The sequence below is a fragment of the Zea mays genome, chromosome 7 (genome assembly GCF_902167145.1).
Source record: "Zea mays cultivar B73 chromosome 7, Zm-B73-REFERENCE-NAM-5.0, whole genome shotgun sequence".
In the NCBI taxonomy this organism is placed as follows: domain Eukaryota; kingdom Viridiplantae; phylum Streptophyta; class Magnoliopsida; order Poales; family Poaceae; genus Zea; species Zea mays.
The window spans coordinates 87,277,624-87,299,639 of NC_050102.1; the positions used below are offsets into that span (position 1 = coordinate 87,277,624).

General features: G+C 43.6%; 1 protein-coding gene across 1 annotated transcript; it reads right to left on the minus strand.

The window, feature by feature from the left end:
- Positions 1–18,829: 18,829 nt before the first annotated feature.
- LOC103633984 (tubulin alpha chain-like) lies at positions 18,830–21,149 on the minus strand. The gene is made up of 5 exons (XM_035961236.1): positions 21,124–21,149; positions 19,709–19,923; positions 19,440–19,616; positions 19,005–19,036; positions 18,830–18,862 (listed from the first exon to the last, which is right to left on the minus strand). Exons 1-5 carry the CDS (start codon positions 21,147–21,149, stop codon positions 18,830–18,832), a joined length of 483 nt encoding a protein of 160 aa, XP_035817129.1.
- Between the last annotated feature and the right edge of the window lie 867 nt (positions 21,150–22,016).

Sequence of the window (22,016 nt, forward strand, 5' to 3'; positions counted from 1 at the left end):
GGGCAGGGAAGGCGGTTTCTCTCTCCTTCGGCTAAAGTTCCCCGGGTGGCGAAAACCTGAAGGGAAAAGAAGGGAGCAGAGTGAAGAACCGTCACCGGGCCCCCTCTCAAGTATATGAAGGCCAGGGCGAAACCGTTTCAGCACGCCGCCTGGACCGGACGCAGGATTCGAAAAACGCGAAGCGGCACAGCCGTTCCTCAAAACGGCTCTCACACGCGTAACGGCCGCCCCGCCAACCACTCGTCCCGTCGCATTAACTCCGCGGCGGGACACGCGGCGCTTCTGGCAGAAGGAGCACGCGACGCTTCACCTTCGCCGTAATAACCGCGTCAGAAAAGGTACGCCACGCCGTCCGATTGCGTATCCTTTTCCGTTTTCCTCTTTCTCTATCTCTTGCAACAGGGACCGGGGAAGGGGGATACCCCGAAAGGGATCCTTCTCCACGAAGGAACCGGGCTCCAAGCCCCCCATTACTGATCAGGGGTTCGAAGGCTGGCCCCCCGAGGGTTCAACAGCCGCCTCAGATCGCGTGGGCTCGACACCCACTACTGGTCAGGGGTTTGAAGGCCAGCCCCCCGAAGGGCTCCATGGCCGCCTCAGGCTACTCGGGCTCCGCGCCCATTACTGATCAGGGGTTCGAAGGCTGGCCCCCGAAGGGTTCACAGTCGCCTCAGACACCGAGCGAGGGATGACCAGGGGTACGTTCGATACATAACCGAGGCTCGGGCTGCGCTCCCGAGGTACCCTAGGACATTTCCGAGACCAGCGGGAACGATCTTGTAACGGAATCCCATCGGAGGGAGGCATCGAGCCCTCGGACCCCGTCGCCAGGGGACCGGGTCCGGCAAATCACCCGCAGGTACTTTTGGGCGTGCCTCTGGGCCCCTAGCCGACCCCCAACGAACGGGGCACGGACGTCCACTCGGATTACCCGCTTGCAGCTCACCGGAGACACCATGTTCGGTGCCCATCGAGGGTAACATGGCGCACTCCCCCCCTCCTCCTTGAGGAAAGGCGACGTAGGGGCGTATGTAAAAAGCCGAGTCTGTCCCTGATCGTCCTCTCGCCCTGTGCAGAGGCTCGGGGGCTGCTCTCGCAAAAACCGGCTCCGGCCAAATCGTTGACAGCGTCAACATACCAGCCCGAGAGCTTGGGCCCCGACCGTGCACCCGGGCTACGGCCAGTTCGCATGAGGGAACGACCAGACCAGCCGGAGCGTAAAGCGAAGTATTAAGACCTCGAAGGAGTGTAACCACTCCTCCGAGGCCTCGGGGGCTACACCCGGCGGGTGCGCTCGCGCGCACCCACCGGAACGAAATGCAACCGAGAAAGGCTGGTCCCCTTGCAAAAAAGTGCGACAAAAGCCTCCAAGAGAGTGCTAACACTCCCTTCGAGGCTCGGGGGCTACTGTCGGGGACCATAATTAGGGGTACCCTCAAGACGCCTAATTCTCAGCTGGTAACCCCCATCAGCATAAAGCTGCGAAGGCCTGATGGGCACGATTAAGTCAGGGATCAGTCCACACGAGTGACTCGATCACGCTTCACCCGAGCCTAGCCTCGGCCGAAGGCAGCCGACCTCGAGAGACTTCCGTCTCGCCCGAGGCCCCCTTTTTATGGCGGACACATCACCGGCTTGCCCAAGGCCTTGGCTTCGCTCAGAAGCAACCTTGACTAAATCACCACACCGACTGACCAAATTGCAGGGGCATTTAACGCAAAGGCGGCCTGACACCTCTATCCTGACACGCGCCCCCGGCAGAGCCGAGGTGACCACCGTCACTCCACCGCTCCACTGGCCAGTCTGACAGGAGGACAGCGCCGCCTGCGCCACTCCGACTGCAGTGCCACTCGACAGAGTGAGTCTGACAGGCAATCAGGCCTTGCCAAGGGCGCCACGACGAACTCCGCTCCGCCCGACCCCAGGGCTCGGACTCGGGCAAAGACCCGGAAGACGGCGAACTCCGCTCCGCCCGACCCCAGGGCTCGGACTCGGGCTAAGACCCGGAAGACGGCGAACTCCGCTCCGCCCGACCCCAGGGCTCGGACTCGGGCTAAGACCCGGAAGACGGCGAACTCCGCTCCACCCGACCCCAGGGCTCGGACTCGGGCAAAGACCCGGAAGACGGCGAACTCCGCTCCGCCCGACCCCAGGGCTCGGACTCGGGCTAAGACCCGGAAGACGGCGAACTCCGCTCCGCCCGACCCCAGGGCTCGGACTCGGGCTAAGACCCGGAAGACGACGAACTCCGCTCCGCCCGACCCCAGGGCTCGGACTCGGGCTAAGACCCGGAAGACGACGAACTCCGCTCCGCCCGACCCCAGGGCTCGGACTCCGCCCTGGCCTCGGCCGAACGACCTCCGCCTCGCCCGACCCCTTGGCTCGGGCTCGGCCATGGCAACTGAAGGCAAGACTCAACCTCGGCTTCGGAGGAAACCCCACGTCGCCCTGCCTAGAGCACAGACCGCCACGTCAACAGGAGATGTCATCATCATCCTACCCCGAATCGACTCGCGTCACGGAGAACAAGACCGGCGTCTCGTCCGGCCAGCTCCGCCAGAGGGGCAATGATGGCGCTCCACAAGATCTATGACGACGGTGGCCCCCAGCTCTCTTACGGAAGCAGGACAACGTCAGCAGGGACTCGACCGCTCCAACAGTTGTCCCTCCATCAGGCTCCGCCGCACCTCCGATAGCCACGACATCACGCCAGCAGGATGCCCAGATCTCTCCGGCTGCCACATCGGCATGTACCTAGGGCGCTAGCTCTCCCTCCGCTAGACACGTAGCACTCTGCTACATCCCCATTGTACACCTGGGTCCTCTCCTTACGACTATAAAAGGAAGGACCAGGGCCTTCTCAGAGAAGGTTGGCCGCGCGGGACCGAGGACGGGACAGGCGCTCTCTTGGGGCCGCTCGCTTCCCTCACCCGCGTGGACGCTTGTAACCCCCCTACTGCAAGCGCACCTGACCGGGGCGCGGGACGAACACGAAGGCCGCGGGACTTCCACCTCTCTCACGCTCGGCTCCGGCCGCCTCGCCTCTCCCCCCTCCGCGCTCGCCCACGCGCTCGACCCATCTGGGCTGGGGCACGCAGCACACTCACTCGTCGGCTTAGGGACCCCCCTGTCTCGAAACGCCGACAGGTAGGCTTGTCATCCTTCGGCTCGTTGACGAAGGACTCCTTCTCCTTATCGTTGATCACGATTCCCTTCCCCTTAGGATCCATCTCTTCGGGCGGTTAGTCCCTTTCTTGAAGAGAACGGCTTTGATACCAATTGAGAGCACCTAGAGGGGGGGTGAATTGGTGATCCTATACAACTTTAAACTTAAACCACAAAAACTTTGTTAGGCGTTAGCACAATAATAGCCAAGTGGATAGAGAGAAGTCTCAACAAAACACAATAACCACAAGAGATCAATCACAGAGATGGCACAGTGGTTTATCCCGTGGTTCGGCCAAGACCAACGCTTGCCTACTCCACGTTGTGGCGTCCCAACGGACGAGGGTTGCAATCAACCCCTCTCAAGTGGTCCAAAGACCCACTTGAATACCACGGTGTTTTGCTTGCTTTTCTTAATCCCGTTTGCAAGGAATATCCACAACTTGGAGTCTCTCGCCCTTACACTTGAAGTTCACAAAGAAGCACGGAGCAAGGGAGGGATTAGCAACTCACACAAGACACAAGGATCACAGCAAATACGCACACACAAGACCAAGACTTGAGCTTAAAAAGACTAGCACACTAGAACGGGGCTCAAATCACTAGAATGTCGAACAAGTGCGCAAGAGTGGAGTGTGAGTGATCAAGAATGCTCAAAGGATGCTTGGTTTTTTTCTCCATGCGCCTAGGGGTCCCTTTTTATAGCCCCAAGGCAGCTAGGAGCCGTTGAGAGCATTCCAGGAAGGCAAATCTTGCCTTCTGTCGCGTGGCGCACCGGACAGTCCGGTGCACACCGGACACTGTCCGGTGCCCGATTTCCTTCCTTAAATGGCGCGGCCGACCGTAGGCAGCCAAAGAGCTGTTGGCGCACCGGACATGTCCGGTGCACACCGGACAGTCCAGTGCCCCCTTCTAGCCGTTGGCTCGGCCAGTGTCCCGCGCAGATCGCGCGGCCGACCGTTGGCTCACCGGACAGTCCGGTGCACACCGGACAGTCCGGTGAATTATAGCCGTACGTCGCCGGTGAATTCCCGAGAGCGGCCAGTTCGCTCGAGCCAGCCTGGCGCACCGGACACTGTCCGGTGCACCACCGGACAGTCCGGTGCTCCCAGACTGAGCAGACTTTGGCTGAACAAGGCCATCTCATTTCCAATTCGATTTTTCCTGTTTCCAGCACTTAGACATAATACATTAGTCTCTAAAACAATGTACTAAGTCTGAGAAACATACCTTTATCCTTGATTTGTACTTTGTCCACCATTTTACACTTAGGCACTTGTGTTGGACACTAAATCACCAAAATACTTAGAAATGGCCCAAGGGCACATTTCCCTTTCAAGATGTCTGAAAACTGAAAATGCAGAACCTGGGTTTCATGTGATCTAAGCATGTTTAGATGTCTGAAAATCTGAAAAATGCACTGCATCTTTAGATGTCTGAAAATCTGAAAAATGAACTGACCATCTGCTAGAAATGAAAACAGAAAACTGAAAATGCAGAACTTGAAGTTTAGATGTCTGAAAACTGAAAATGCAGAACCTGGGTTTCATGTGATCTAAGCATGTTTAGATGTCTGAAAATCTGAAAAATGAACTGCATGTTTAGATGTCTGAAAATCTGAAAAATGAACTGCATGTGATCTCAGATTTCAACATGAACTGGGCAGAACATAAAAATGCAGAAATCTGAACTGGGCAGTTTAGCATCTGAAAATGCAGAATATGAACTGGGCATTCAGAACTCTGAACTGGGCGCTCGGTTACATCCTGGATAGAGAACAGTTGATGATTAAATATAACTGCGCTCTGTTACCAACGAACAAACGTGACTAGTGCAATGGTAACCCCTTGCTACTGTGAACCATGGCGTCTTGTGTTCGAGCTTGGGATAGGTAGATTTTTTTTGTTTTGTTGACATTTTTCAATCATTTTTGTATTTTTCTTTTATTTATTTACATATCCTTAATAAGCTCCAACCAACGACGTTGCCTAAGGTTGAGATCCTTCTGAGTGAATATATACTTCAAACTCTTATGATCCGTATACACTTGGCACTTGGTTCTCATAATATAATGTCTCCAAATCTTAAGCGCATGCACTACGGCTGCTAGTTCTAAGTCATGAGTGGGGTAGTTCAATTCGTGTTTCCGTAACTGACGAGATGCGTAGGCGATCACATGTCCTTCTTGCATGAACACACATCCCAAGCCTTGGCCACATGCATCACAATAAATGTCAAATCCCTTCTGCAGGTCTGGCATAACCAACACTGGTGGCGACATCAATCTCTTCTTTAATTGATCAAAGATATCTTGGCACTTCTCATCCCACTTAAACTCTCTTCCCTTCTCCAGAAGCAAGGTCATAGGCTTAGCGATCTTACAAAATCCTTCAATAAATCTTTGATAGTATCCTGCAAGTCCTAAGAAACTCCGGACCTCAGTAACCGTAGTGGGTATGCTCCACGCCATTATCTCCTTGAATTTAGCAGGATCCACCGATATTCCTCCATTAGAAATGGTATGTCTAAGGAATGGCACCTCATCAATCCAGAACTCGCATTTACTATACTTGGCGTAGAGTTGATTATCTCGTAGCTTCTGTAGCACCAATCTCAGATGTTCCTCATGATCACTATCACTCTTGGAATAAATAAGAATATCATTGATGAATACTACGACGAATCTGTCCAAATACTCCATAAACACCTTATTCATCAAATTCATAAAATAAGATGGTGCATTAGTCAGTCCAAATGACATAACCATGAACTCATATAAACCATATCATGTCGAGAAAGCTATCTTGGGAATATCCGATTGCCTAATCTTCATTTGGTGATAACCCGATCGGAGATCAATCTTCGAAAATACCCTAGCACCTCTCATCTGATCAAATAAATCCTCAATGCAGGGTAACTGATACTTGTTCTTCACAGTAACATCATTAAGGGATCTATAGTCCACACACATCATTTGTGATCCGTCCTTCTTCTGTACAAACAGAACCGACGCTCCCCAAGGTGAGGAACTCGGACGAATGTACCCAGCCTCTTGTAACTCCATTAATTGTTTCTTAAGTTCCTTTAACTCTTCTATGGACATCCTATATGGCCGTTTAGAAATAGGAGCAGTTCCAGGTAGAAGATCAATTACAAACTCAACTTCCCTATCTGGTGGCATCCCTGGCAACTCCACTGGAAAGACATCCGGAAAATCCCTAACCACATGGATGTTGTCACCAACAAAGTCCTCAGCTATGAAGAACATCACACGTCTGGAAGAGGTGGTTACTAAAATTTGAACTTGAAATCTTTCTCCTTTAGGGCTGGTGAGTTCTACCATACCCCTACCACATGTTATAATGGCCTTTGCCTTTCTTAACCATGACATACCAAGGATCAGATCTATACTGCTTGCCTCTAATATTATAGTGGTAGCCCAGAATTCTCTTCCTATAATTGTTAATGTCAATCTACGTGTCATATGATTGGCCTCAACAGGCCCTTTAAGTGTAATTACTATCATTGGTTTTCTCATATTTAGCAGTGGTATCTCATTTGTGTTGGCATATCGAGCATACATAAATGAATGTGTAGCACCAGAATCAAATAATATGGTTGCAGGAATAGCATTAATGTAAAACATACCAAGTGCAATGTCAGCTCCATCAGGAGTAGCATCAGCGTTGACTTGATTAACCCTGGCAATAGAGTATCCCTTGCCAGATCCTAGAGTCTGTTGTTTATTCTGAACTGTAGTAGCAATCCTCTGTGGGCAAACATTCGCATAATGTCCAGTCTTCCCGCACCTGAAGCAAGTAGTGCCTACACTCTGTCCTGAAAACTTCGATGGGGTACCAGTGGGGGAAGCCTGACGAGGCAGTGGGGTCCTATGAGGTGAGGGCTGAGCTGGGCGCTAGCCTCCGTCAGTGAGAACTAGTGTACCCTGGGGTGAACTGTAGTGTGGACAAACACTGTTGATTCCCTGACCCTGGGATATAGCCTTCCTCTTCAAATCTCCTAGCTGAACACGCTTGTGTTCAATAGCTAGGGCCTTATCAGGCAGCCTTTGGAATGATGGAAAGGTATGTGCCACTAGAGCATACTGCAGGGGTCCATTGAGTCCTTCAATAAAATGCTCATGTTTCTTCTTATCTTCAGCAACTTCATCAGGTGCATATCTGGATAGCTGGATGAACTTGTCGCGGTACTCGCTGACTGACATGCTTCCCTACTTCAGCGACAAAAACTCTTTCTTCTTAATCTTCATCAATCCAGCTGGTATATGATGGTTTCTGAACTACGTTGTGAACTCCGCCCATGTGATAGTATCAGCAACATCGTGGGCAGCACTGTATGAATCCCACCAATCAGCAGCAGGACCTGTCAGACGACCAGAAGCATATATAACCTTCTCCCGGTTAGAGCATTGTGTAATAATCAACATCTTCTCCATAGATTTCAGCCAATCATCAGCGTCTAGTGGATCAAGATAACTAGCAAATGTCGGTGGCTTATGGCTCATGAACTTCCGGTGCTTGTCCCGAGGTGGAACTAGTGGTGGTGGAGGAGGAGGCAGTGGTGCTTGCTACTGTTGTGCCCTTCTCTCCTGGCGTATCTCCTCTCGCTCCTAGCGCAATTCCCGACGTATCTCTTCTCGTTCTTGGCGCATCTCTTGGTGTTCCTGTTGCATCTGAGCATGCATATCTGCCATAGTGTTTGCCATTTGTTGCATCATCCTCATCTGAGCTGTAACAGTTGGGTCAACTCCTGCTGGTGGAGGCGGTGGTGGAGGATCCATCTCTACTGGTTGTGGCTGGGGTTGTCTAAATATCCTTCGAGTGTGTCGATTGGGAGGTAGATCAATTCCACCACCCTTCCTGGTATTGACCATCTGAGTTAGAAACATATGGTGAGAAAGAATAGTAGACAAGGCAGGTGATTACGAATCATGTTACTTTGGGGGAATTTCGTAGCTAAGCAGATTAATGTTTTACCTACCATAGCTAATTCATTACCTTATGGTGGTACATGCTAAGATTTCCATATATAATATTTCAATCAATCAAAAAAGCAAATCAGACATTTATCATCAGAACAATCACCCAACATTTTTAAATAGAGAAAAATAGTTTTAATTTTGTTTTAGGTTCCCTATCTCTTAAAAAGTTCATAATTGTAGGATTCCAAGGTGTGAAATCCATCTTGTCTTAGAGTAGAAAAGGTAAGAGTAGTCAGAGTATGATAGCAAAAAGGTGAGACAGGATCAAGATAAGATAAGTATAGAAAGAATTAGAGTAAGGTAAGTAGGTAAGGGTTTTGTCCATTTCTATCTAGGTTTCATCTTACAGTCAACATTTCCTCTGATACCACTTCTGTAACACCTAGGCTTTAAGGGACAAAGCCGGGTGCATCTCATACATGCGCCAAGAAGACAACATATATAATAACAGAGTGTATAGAGATAAATGTCACAATAACATTAGAGTATTTATTACATAGCGGAAGTCTTATTACAATATAAAAGATAAATATAAAACGAACTAAGGATCATCCTTGGCGCAAGTCAACTAGGAAACGCCACCTAGATCAGATCAAACTCCTCGCTTTGTGGCTCCTCCTAAACCACCTGTTCTTCTCCTGTGGGAGGGGGGTGTGAGACAGCAAGGGTGAGCTCACACATGATCATAGCTCAACAAGTTGTGGGGAAACCAGTGGGCATGAACTCACCAAAGGTGGGAGTCCATGTGATGTGTAAGGCTAATCAACAACAGGGGTTAAAGCTGAGCATTGCTTTTAATTAGTTGGCCAAAGTTTTATTAGCAGTTACTAAATGTAAGTAAATACCAAACCTTAATAAAAATAATAGAACAAAATTAATACATAATCCCATGCAATGCAAATGACAAATTGAATTTAAGTTCCATAAATTAATCATGCGAGAGTCCTGAGCTGCTCATGACTGCGAGCACGGCTAGTATACCAGTTTTACACTCTGCAGAGATTGTACCCTGTACCCACAAGTCATGTTACCCATCTGCCACGGGGTTGTACGGGCCCCATACACCTCTACCAAGGAAGCGAGGCAGGGTAACACTACGAGGCCTTTACAAATTTCTACTAGCTTCCGACAACCCGCTACAGTTTATGGGAAGAGCGCTTGCAAGAATCCCCCGTCTGACAGCCATCGCAGCAAAATCAACCCGAGAACCTCCCTGCATAAAACTCCCCTACTGCCCTTGCCCCTTTCGGGTAAGGTAGTCTTCCACTAGCTTTCCTAATTAGTCAGCCAAGGGCATCCCATACTACCCTTGTGGTGGCACGTGTTTCTCAAGTTAAGCTCCATGTTCCAATTAACACTAATGATCTTGACATGAACATAAATAGAATAACAAAATAACTGGAACATGGATATAATAAAATATTATCCCAAAACCATGTAAAGCAATATCAAAACTACCCAAGTGATTCACGGATAACAAGGTAAAGAGATAAACAATCTAGGGTGACCTATCGGGTCCCATCAAAATTAAGCCTATGCATGGTAAATAATTATAAAGAGCATTATTGGGTACATAAAAGTGATCAAGGGCACAACTTGCCTTCAATGAGCTCCGGCTCAGCAACTTCTATCTGCTTGTCACCAGGATCCTTAGACACAAGCTCTTCTACTCGCCACAATACAAACAAGAACAGTATATAGAGAAAATTAACATCACACCAAACATGTAAACCAAATACATAATAATAATCTACACATTAAAATATAATCCTAGGAACAGGAATCATAATTTTTGGAGTTATAGATTTTAAGATATGAATTTCCAAAGGTTTTATGTACTTAAAATAGGATTAAGTGAGAAATTATTTTTCTTACCGTTTTCATGTCAAAACAGAGACTCTAATTGATATAGAATAATATTACAAAATTTTAGAAACTGGAATGGATTAATTTGGACCAAGTATGGATTTTCTATGAATTAAACAAGTTTTAACATTTATTTTTGCATTAAAATCGATTTCTGTATTATTTTCTATTTTCCCAAGCTTTAGTTAGCGCAAAACGATGCGGATACGATTGGGAGCGCCATGGAGAAGTTAGCTCGCCACAACATGCAGTGGGGATCCCCGGCCACGTGAAGGGGCAAATCCACGGAAAAACCCAACACCAGCGAGCAATTCCCAAGGCTCCTAGATTCTAATTCAGGCACGGTATGATCTACTACCAACCCAGAAAGATATCGCAGCTAGAAAGGGTATTACCGGCGAGGAAGGTAGAGCGGAGCGCGGATGCGGCGTCGATTCGTCACGGCGGCAATGGCGCCACTACCCCGATCGCTCCCTCACACGGCGGCGTTGGCTTTTCGTTTGGGTCGACGAGGGGTGAGGGAAGAACGGCCCCAGACCCGAAGTCATATAGCGCAGGGAGGTCCGGAATGGAGCAAACGTGTCGGGTTAATCGCACGGGTTGTTGAGCTCACGCCGCCCGATAATGGCGACGAGGGGCTGACCGGTGGACTGGCAAATGGGGCCCACCCGCTAGTGTGGGTGGCGAAAGAGAGCTGGTGTGGCGTGACTGCCCCGTGGACCAGCGATGTCAGCGCAATTCCATCCAGTTGGGCTCGCGCGCGTTTGTTCCTGGTGGCCGAAAGGGAAAACCGATGCCCAGGTAGGGTCTCCTCCTTTTTCTTTTGCTTTTGTTTTATTTTTTATTCATAATTCTTTGAATCCAAATTTGAATTTGACTATAAATTTCACCTTTGAATTAAATGTACACATTCCAATCCTAGTATGGAAATATTTATATTTTATTATATATAATTTTTTATACTTATTTTTTTATTCACATGGTATTTTCTTTCTTCTCTTTTCTAAATTCTAGAATTTCCTTTTATTTTCTAAATTCTATTTTGGGAACTTAATACATTTCTTTTCATATGATTTTCATATTGTCACAAGATACACACAAAAATGAAAGCCAGCATGATGCATGATTTATTTGCATATCTTTTTGTTAATTATTTGTTTTTTTAATATGGTGTTCACATGTGATGGTAAGTAAAAATAACACACACACATAGATAAAGGAATTAATTTCTCCTTTTAGATTTTTTTTTACAAAGTGGGTATTACAATTATCGACTGTGATGGCCTTTGGCACCCCAAACCTGCAGATGGTATTTTGCCAGAAATTTTTTTGGGTTGTGGTTGATGTTATTGTAGTTAATCGTTTAGCTTCGATCCATTTTAAGAAATACTCCACTACTACTACAACATATCTATTCAATGATGCCAGCCTTCCTGTCAATCTCTGAGCACCCTTTCTTGACTATGGCGCTCCATTCGAAGTATGGCTTCTATTTTGCTCGGGTTAGCTTTGATCTCTTTTGTTGATACCAGGTAGTAAAGGAATTTGCCCTTCTTTACTCCGAAGACACATTTTTCTGGGTTCAGCTTGAGGCCAACTTTCCTGAAGTTGGCAAATGTTTCTTGCAAATCGGCAATGTGTTTGTCTTGCTTCGTACTCTTGACTATGATGTCATCAACATATGTCAAGACATTTCTACCAATTTGGGTACTCGGCACTTTGGACATCATTCTGCTGAAGCTTCCTCCAGCATTCTTGAGCCCCTCAAGCATCCGAAGATAGCAATATGTTCCACTAGGGTTTATGAAGCTTGTCTTAGGCTCATCTTCCTTCTTCATCCAAATCTGATGATAACCTGAGTAATAGTCCAGCAGACTCATGAGATCTGAAGTAGCTGCCGCATCTACAAGGGAGTCTATCCTAGGTAGAGAAAACTCATCCTTCGAGCATGCCTTGTTGAGATATGTGAAATCAATACACATTCTCCACTTCCCGTTGGTCTTTTTTACCATTACGGTATTGGCTAACCATTCTGGATATGTCACTTCTCTGATTACTCCAGCACTTAGAAGTCTTTTGATTTCATTTCTTGCTCCTTCGGCTTTATCATCCGACATCTTCCAATGCTTCTGCTTCCTTGGTCTGATGGTAGGATCTACATTGAGAGAATGTTCAATGACGTCTCTGTTCACACCACATAGATCATTGGCTGACAAGGCAAAGACATCTCTGTTGTTGAATAAGAACTTTGATAGAGTTTTTTCTTGCTCCTCAGATAACTGGGATCCAAACAACACTTTTTGTTTGGCTATGTCTTCACACAGAAGCATGGACTTTGCCTGGTCCATCGAAGCTGCTTTATCTCTTATGTACTTGTGTTGCTGGTGGGCTTCAACTTCGTCTATGTTGTGAATAGCCGGGAATCTGTCCAATTTCCTTCGGCTCTTCTAGCAGCCTCTTGGTTTCCATGTACAACAATTGGGCCCTGATCTGATGTTATTTTCATGCACAAGTACGCTGGGTGTAGTATTGCTTCGAAAGCATTCAATGTTCCTCTTCTAATGATTACATTATAGGGATAGTCCATGTCTACAATATCAAACACATCTTGTTCAGTTCTAGTGTTGTGCACGTAACCGATGGTGATTGGCATTGTTATTTTTCTTAGTGTTGCTATCTATTTTCCTCTGAAGCCACACAGAGGATGTGTTGCATCATGTATCTTGTCCTCTTGCTCTTGCATTTGTCTAAAAGTATTTGCAAAGATTATATCTGCTGCACTGCCTGTATCCACCAGGACATTGTGGACCAAGAATTCTTTTATGACACAGGATATAACCATGGCATCATTGTGGGGATAATACTTGAGATGAAGGTCCTCTTGAGAGAATGTAATTGGCACATGAGACCATTTGGATTTGATGTAGGGTCCTTGCAATCCAACATGTTGTACCCTTCTTTGGGCCTCCTTCTACTTCTTGTTGGCTGGTTCGAAGCTTGAACCGCCTATGATAGGAAGAACGAGCTTCATCGCCGAAGGTGGCGAAGCTTGATGACTTTGCGAAGCCATTGTTATAATCGTGTAAGTGAGTTCACCGGAGGTGGGCACCAATGTTGGTTACTTGTTTTCAATTGGTATGAATAAAAAACAAGGCAACACAAATGTTAAACATTAAGGACCTTCGTCTTTCGAAGCATTATCTTATTTCAATGATAATGGATCTTAGACGAAGGTCATGAAGAACATGTTTTCATTCTTCACATGAATAATATTACAATGTAATAGTATAACAAGCATTCATTTCATATTGCATGTCAGAATAATGTCAAGATCTGTGTTACATGTTAATAAAGTGATACAAGTTGCATATTACATTTGTACCTTCGGCTTGGTCGAAGGAGAGAATGCAAGTACAACCTTCCAATTCAAGCGTGAACTGTACGAGGGTACTGTTCATCTATTTATAGACATGGGACGCAGTCTAAGCAAAAGTACAATTATGACCCTGATATCTATACATTGCTCTAATACAAATATCAAGAATAAACATGTCTTTTCATTGCTGGCTTGATTTCATGTATGACCTTCGTGATCATCTTAAGCCGAAACTTTAATTCTTGTCGAAGCTTTGTTGTATTTGATGCATGTCTGTCACAGCTTCGGCACTAAGTTCCTTTGACGTATCTTTGTCAAAATGAATTGCAAACGGTTTCTTCATCCTGAGGACATTTTGCAGAGAAGGAGACCCTAACAACTGCTCTTTTACCCAACGAACTTGTGCTGGGCTAATCGACAGAAAGGTACGTGCTAGTTGAATCCAGTACTACTGTTGATAATTTAATATAGTTGTGCATTTGTGTGGGCCGGCCCACCGTATTCGCTAATGCTCGACGCTATTGCGAAGAAGGGCACATACGGTGGGGGTGTGTGATGACCCGAAAACCGTCGTTGGTCGGACGTGGGTATGAAATAAGAGGAATTTAAGTAGAATTTTGTCCGTTTATTTTTAATGCGCAGGTTTTTTGGGTGTGATTTTTTGATGTATGTAGGATAGTCCATATCTATGAGGTCATTTATTGAGGTGACTCTAGATTTATTTGAAGTGACGGATTATTTAGAGATATTGTTCAATCCCTGGTCATGAGTTCAATTCAACGCAATAAACGATTACTGTTCAAACAACTGTTCAAACGATTACTGAAACAACTGCGCTAGCTACATCATTGAAAACGATAATTCATACAATATGGGTAGTTCAAACAATATGGGTAATTCAAAAAAAAACTCAAAAACAAATTGTTTCTGTTTTTATTTCCCCTTTTTAACTGATTTTGTTCCCGTATTTTCATTGACTTTTTCGTTTCCATTTACCCCTAAATTTCAGTAAAATTTTAAAAACGATTTATAATAACCAAAATTATTGTTCTTATTTTCATCCTTAACAATGATTGAGTTTGGCAGGGTACCGGTGCAAAACTGGGACCGCCTGTTAGCCTGTACCTGTCTTCTTGTAGCCATATATACCAAGCAAAAACCAAAGTACTATTAATCACTACACGAGAAACTCTTCATCGTGCACGTGGTCGGACCCACCACGCTCTTCCTAATCAATAACTAGGTGGATGCCCGTGCGTTGCAACGGGAAGATAAAATACCACAATAACTCATGTACAAATGTGTTATAATATTATAGAAAAAGGTTTCGTAATTTATTTGTAATCCTACCCATACATTAATATACAAAAACACTAATTATTATTCTATATTTTTGTTAGTCTCATAGATATTTACATACCTTAAAATATAATAATTTGTCGCTACTTCCTCTCCTCCCTTCTTTAGAGCAGCAGCACACCACCTCACTCGATGTTATCGATGGAGCGCAGCACACCAACAATACAAATCATTTATTTTAAAAATGATTATTTCCTTCAAGGACAGGCCGGGTTTCTTGGGCCCTTCTTCCATTTCAGGTAAAATAAGCATCATGCATGGACAAATGCATATCAATATATATATATATATATATATATATATATATATATATATATATATATATATATATATATATATATATATATATATATATATATATATATATATATATATATATATATATATATATATATATATGGACCTGTATAAACGACACATACTATACAACATTATATGCTTAATTAATCAGGCACAGCCACAAAAGCATGCAGCATTAGTTGCTTGAATACTGACAGTACAAATTATGTATCATAGAACAAGTGTACTAAAACTATATATTGCAGACAACAGCCATCTCAGATGTCAAGCACACAGATACCATCGCATCACTTATTCTAAATTACATCAAAAGTAAACAAACTTCAAACATGGTCTAATGAGAGTCTGTATTAAAAACAGTTCCAACATTTGATATTACTGTTGAAAGAAGTGGTACTGGTCTTCCATTCCATCACAAGAATTGTGACAATTTAAACTATGTAGGAACAAAGAAGGAGAAAATAGAGTAGCAGAAACAGGTTAGACGCCTTGCCATTTTCCAGAGCAGACCCTTATGCCATTATAGCTTTAATTTCTTCCTCAAGCTGTTTTAGCTCTATCAACCTTGCTGCTCATGCCCGCTCTCTTGCCACAGCAGCCATCTTCCTTTCTGTTTGTTCTGCCTCCTTTCTCTTAACAGCAGTAGAATACTGAGCTCTGCGCTTCTTCTTCTCATCCTGTACAAGTAACACATGCATTTAAGTGTTTCATTAGAAACTAAGGGCGATACATCAGAGCTCAGATCCAGGTAACACTACTCAGCCATATCGACTAAGTTGCTTTGGTTGATACTTCAGTTTACTCATGTATCTCTATGCCAGGCTTGGGTTATGCCATTCACTTGTTTGGGTCCAGGAAAATGAACAAATTGTAAAATAGTGAATCAAAAGAAGGTTGATTTTAAACTCTGCTGAGCACTGCTGGAATTGACTGGGTGGCATAAAAAGTTATTGTGTAGATCTGTTTCATGGTGACACTTGGGACTGCTAGGCGACATCTACCTATCAACTCTCAAGATTTTATTGGTGAAAAAAATCCCCCTTCCAGCATAAAGGAAAATCAGGCTAGGCTTACATAGCATAAAATAGAATACAGTAGCAGAAAGATCGACAGTAAATCAAGTAATATATTTATTATATTAATATCAGTAACAGCTATAAAGAATGCAAAGGGCATTCACCATGATAAAGTCCTTGCGCTGCTTGATCCGCTTCTTCTCCTTCCTCCCTCGTACGCTCCCTTGGTTCGGCTGACTAACTGGTATGAGCTTGTCAGGCTTGCACTTCACCCAGTAGTACGGACCTGCGGACGAGCAGCAGCATGGACATTAGTGACAGAACTGAAGAAGCGGACGAACGACGTTGAACCTATCAGGGACCCCAGCAGAAACTCTGTAAATAAACTACAAGAACACAACCACGCTCCAATTGAGCAGCGAAAATAAGAGGAATGATATAGAACAGATGCAAAAATAACTTTCCTGCCACCGGCGCCCGACGCCGTCCCCGAGGTCCTTTCGCGGAGGTTGGAGCTGTAGCAGGAAAACGAGGCGGGATTGCAATGGATGATGCAGAGTTATAAGAAGAAACTAACAGCACCAATGGATGATGCAGAGTCCTCTCCTGGTGGGGGGTGTGACATCTGTGCCAAAGATGATTGTTGGGAGTTATAAGAATTATGATTGAAGGATGACCATCCTTGATGCTGATTTAAATGCAAACAGAGATATTCTCTGGGTTTACTAAATGAATCCAGATTTTCTTAAGGCAAGGAAACTAAGGTAACAGTAGGAAAACAAAGTCAGTCAGTATTAGACTACTCATTACGTGGAGCTTGGCCTCTTCCCATGTTAACCCAACTCCTTTGCCTAGAATTGGCCTACCAATTTGTACCTGAGCATAAGATTCTTTCCTCAACTGTGCACTACAGTGTATTTTTAAATACATCATAAGGTCTGCTTCATGAAAGAGTATGAAGTCAATAATCAACAAATCTAGCTAGACTTACAGGTTCCTTGAGAGCAGTGACAGAATCTCCTGTTTTCCTGGAATTGTTCTAATCTCTCGTGATCTTGTTTGGCTAAAAGCAATACTAATGAAGTAATAATATAGGCCGTCGCTGGCTCTACAAATTCTTATGGCCATTTTTAACATATTCATATAGTGATTAATTTTTTTGTTCCTACTATTAATATATGGTCCAATTTTCTCGTAGAAAAGTCCTACAACAGCAAATCAATCTGCAACAGTCACATGCATACTATGAAATGTTCAAAGATCAATAGAAAAATATGAACTCCTGTACACAATGGGCATTGTACATAAAACAAAAACAATGTGAAATACTATTGTAGAGTAAAACTGAAGCCCCAAGATGGTAACAAAGGCACATCACCCAATCCTGAGTTTCAACAAAACTTAAAAAATGAACAGGAAGTACCTCATTATAATTAATAGAACCATTCTGAGAATCTATATGCATAAAGTCTTTTTACTATCATTTGAAGAACATGATTCGCAAATGCAACTTAGAGAGAGAGACTGCCTTTACTTCTTTGACTTGTGATAAACTAAAGTGTACAGATATATTCTTTAATACTCACAGGACAGCAACCTTGCATATGTTAGCTAGGTCTAAAAATTGTGTGAGACCATCCATAGGTCAATTTCACACTCTCTCTCGCTGCTATACTCAACTTATGAGATAAGGATCACAACCTAATGTGCCAGTTGCTTACTAATAAAACTAAAGAGAAATTGATGAATTGATTATGATGGATCTTTTAAAAAAATGGAATAAGATAGGCCCAACCAATTAGGAAAAGTGGACAACATGATTTTCGATTGTCGATGCGATACTGACAACAAAAATACCAAGATGATCTCTTCGTCGAATGGTGCTCTGCCTTCTGATGAGTACATTTGTTTGTCGCTGTTGCGCCACACGAAGACAGTAGCAATTGTCGGCTGTGTCTGCCACCAGCATTCAAAAACAAGAAAAAATGGGTTGTGTAATGTTGGTTTTCAGTTCTTAACATGTAAGGTCGTGTATTCCCGGTGCCTGCATTTTTTATCGTAGCTAATAGCCTAAGGGCACTTCATTCGACATCTCTATGTGCAGGATATGAATTGCATTTCTAACAACATGCTAGATTAACATGCTTCCCTTCTAATAAAAAGAGATAAAAGTCACAAAGTTTCCTAGTAACAAAAAGGAACTAAAGAGGCAGAGCCAAACCAAAAAGGCAAGGCTAAAGGATTGAAAAAAAAGAATACCTCTAGAATATGTAGGCAACCATTTTGAAATGGCTAGGGTGAATATAAGACTGAGACGTTGACAGCAAATATAATTTAGCAAGGGCTTGAAGAATCACGAGGTCACCTTATTCAACAAAATTTTTAAGTAAAACAAGAATGAAATGGCAAAATAATGGGATGCACCATACTTGTAGTTTAACAGAACATCGTATAAGCCATGAACATTATCATTGCCGGTAAATGAAAGCAGTGATTGTGTGGTGTTATCCATGTCAGACAAAAGCATCCAAATGGAGTGTGTAGGTTCAATTATCTTTATTTTAACATCTAGTTGGTAACTGCAGAGTGACTAAAGAAACCATGGGGAAATGGAAGGAAACAAAACCTGTCCAAGATTGCGCGAATATCCTTTGCCTTGTCTTCTCCTTCCTCTATCGAGACTTGTCTGTTCCATGAGATGCAACAGAACTTCAACAAGAATTTAAAAGAACAAATCCGAATCTGCTAGATCGAGTATGACTCCATCACCCAAACCTCCTGTACACAATGGGCATTGTACATAAAACAAAAACAATGTGAAATATTATTGCAGAGTAAAACTGAAGCCCCAAGATGGTAACAAAGGCACATCACCCAATCCTGAGTTTCAACAAAACTTAAAAAAATGAACAGGAAGTACCTCATTATAATTAATAGAACCATTCTGAGAATCTATAGGCATAAAGTCTTTTTACTGTCATCTGAAGAACATGATTCGCAAATGCAACTTAGAGAGAGAGACTGCCTTTACTTCTTTGACTTGTGATAAACTAAAATGTACAGATATATTCTTTAATACTCACAGGACAGCAACCTTGCATATGTTAGCTAGGTCTAAAAATTGTGTGAGACCATCCATAGGTCAATTTCACGCTCTCTCTCGTTGCTATACTCAACTTATGAGATAAGGATCACAACCTAATGTGCCAGTTGCTTACTAATGAAACTAAAGAGAAATTGATGAATTGATTATGATGGATCTTTTAAAAAAAATGGAATAATACAGGCCCAACCAATTAGGAAAAGTGGACAGCATGATTTTTGATTGTCGATGCGATACTGACAACAAAAGTACCAAGATGATCTCTTCGTCGAATGGTGCTCTGCCTTCTGATGAGTACATTTGTTTGTCGCTGTTGCGCCACACGAAGACAGTAGCAATTGCCGAATGGTGCTCTGCCTTCTGATGAGTACATTTGTTTGTCGCTGTTGCGCACACGGTCCAGGCATAGATCGACAATCTCCTTCCCAACTGCATTGCACCATAATTAGAATTGAACATATCCACAGTTGCAGAAGCATAGGACCCACTCCTATTATCTATTCAGACACAAGGTGAATTACCCGTGTAGTGGCCACGAGCAAAGTTGTTAGCTGCGTCCTCCTTCCCCGAGATGAGCTGCTCTAGGTGGAAGAGCTGGCGGTACGAGCCAGTGCGAACCTCGTCGATGACAGAGGGCTCATGGTCGATGAAGATGGCCCTGGGCACATGCTTGCCGGAACCAGTCTTGCTGAAGAACGTGTTGAAGGCATCATGTGCGACGCCAACCGAGGTATCACTGCATCACAATCAAACCAGTGTTATAAAAAATGGATAGCAATGAACTCCAATAACAATAAGGCACTAACCATTGGCATATGCGCATAAAGAGAATTTATAGCCTACGAAACCTGCCTCCTTGGGGTCCTAAACAGGATTTTTCTATTATCACACGGAGTAGCATTAGGGCAATTTTTTATGGTACTACAAGATCAGGAAAACAGAGAGAAGGGTTCTACTTTTAACAGAGGGCCAGATGAAACTCGTGAATCCAGGGAGATCCATGGTCTGACACTCATCAGACCATCCCAGTTAAATTATTTATTTAGATGACATCCTCGCAGATTCAATTCTTCAGATCTTGCGCCTTAAATTATTAAAGGGTGTTCATGATTATCAACACAAGTACCTCAAGCTAAAAAGAAATGCCACATCGGCTTCAACTTCCTTCAGTCAAGCCCAAAATTTGAAGCCCATAAATACACAGGAACCCCATTTGGTTTACTTGAACGAATTTTAGGGCACAATTCAATCTGCGGGGATGTCATCTAAATAAATAATTTATATCTAAACTTTGAAAGGTAAATACACTATCCTTGTAAAATGATCCAAAATTCGAAGTAAAACAAAAAATACACTAACCACATTGTCATTGTTGGCAAAACTTTGCCTTTAAAAATTTAGTTCAGCTTGCCAGCTACTTATTTTTTAACTGAAAGCTTTCCATGCATGCCGCTACAATAGATGATGTGCTTGTGATTGATCCTTTTTGAAACTGAATTTAGTTATATTACAGCCTAAAATCTTGCTGCTACAGTGGATACTAAACAAATTCTAAGAAATACCCACAGTTCTAGGAATATATTTCTATTTACCTTCAATCTGTAAGATAAAGCCTAAAAACATGCTGCGGCAATGGATCCTAAATAGCTAAGAAAAAATTGAAGGCAGTCCATGAGTTGTCCTTATATTCAGTTATCTATGCTTTGCCTCCAGCAACTCTAGGCCTCTAGCACACCATGATTTCAGGTTATGAAAACAACAAGTTATAAATTTCAGGGTATAAATACTCTATTTGTTTCATCAGGTAGCAAAAAGGACAAGCCCGCACGTGCATACTTGGGAAAACAAAGGCAACAATATTGCAAGCAAAACATCCCCGATTGATTTAACAAGGTACCTACATTTGCCTTTTGTTATACTGGACAATAGCAGATACCTTCCCTCATGCAATCCTAGCCCCATACCTGCAAGCAAAAAACTATGGATCAAAAGATTGAAATTGCATATATAAACGAAAAACTATGGATCTAAATTTGTTTGTGTTGCAATCACAGTCTCATAGTCACCTCCAGTCAAAAAATACTACTGTTTTGGTCTATAGTTCTATACAAGCCTTTTGGAATGGGTATTGCTATTTTGGTACTGCCGTAGGCAAGGTTATTAGGTCTATACAGGACTGTTGGTAGAGATGAATTAGAAGCCTCCTTGTCTAAAGGTTGTTGCAGCACAGGTCAAGTCACAATTTTTTCCAATATATCAAATTGAGAAAAATCCACCTCCAATGTCTACAGTACCCAATAAATCCAGGTCTCAAACCTTGCTTTACTATTAAATATCGATGGAGAGACAGAATGTCAGCCATTCAGATCTGAAATCACCAAAAACAAGTGACAAAACCAACATACATGGAATGAACATGCTCTAGACTCTGACCTGCCCCCAGTTCCAAAATCATTTATTTGCTAAGAATTGAGAAAAGAGCTCTCTTTTGCCTGCAAAATCATTTAGAACATGTCAAAAAGCAATACAAAAAATTGATTATCAACATCTTCCAATGCATTTCCTAACAACCTCTTCTCTGCATCAACCATTGAAACCCTCCCCCATACTACCTGCAGTTTAGTGACATTTAAGTGTTACATTCCACAGAAGCAAACATGTACCAAAAAATTAATAAAATAATGTCAGAGAAAAGAAAGCAACATATACAAGAAATGGCAAGAATCATTTGTATCAGTGAAACTTTAGAAGACAGTGTTCAATGTGTTCCATAAAGCCTAAAACAAAAGTTTAAGCTAAATTAAAAGCCTACCCACATTTAAGTCCATT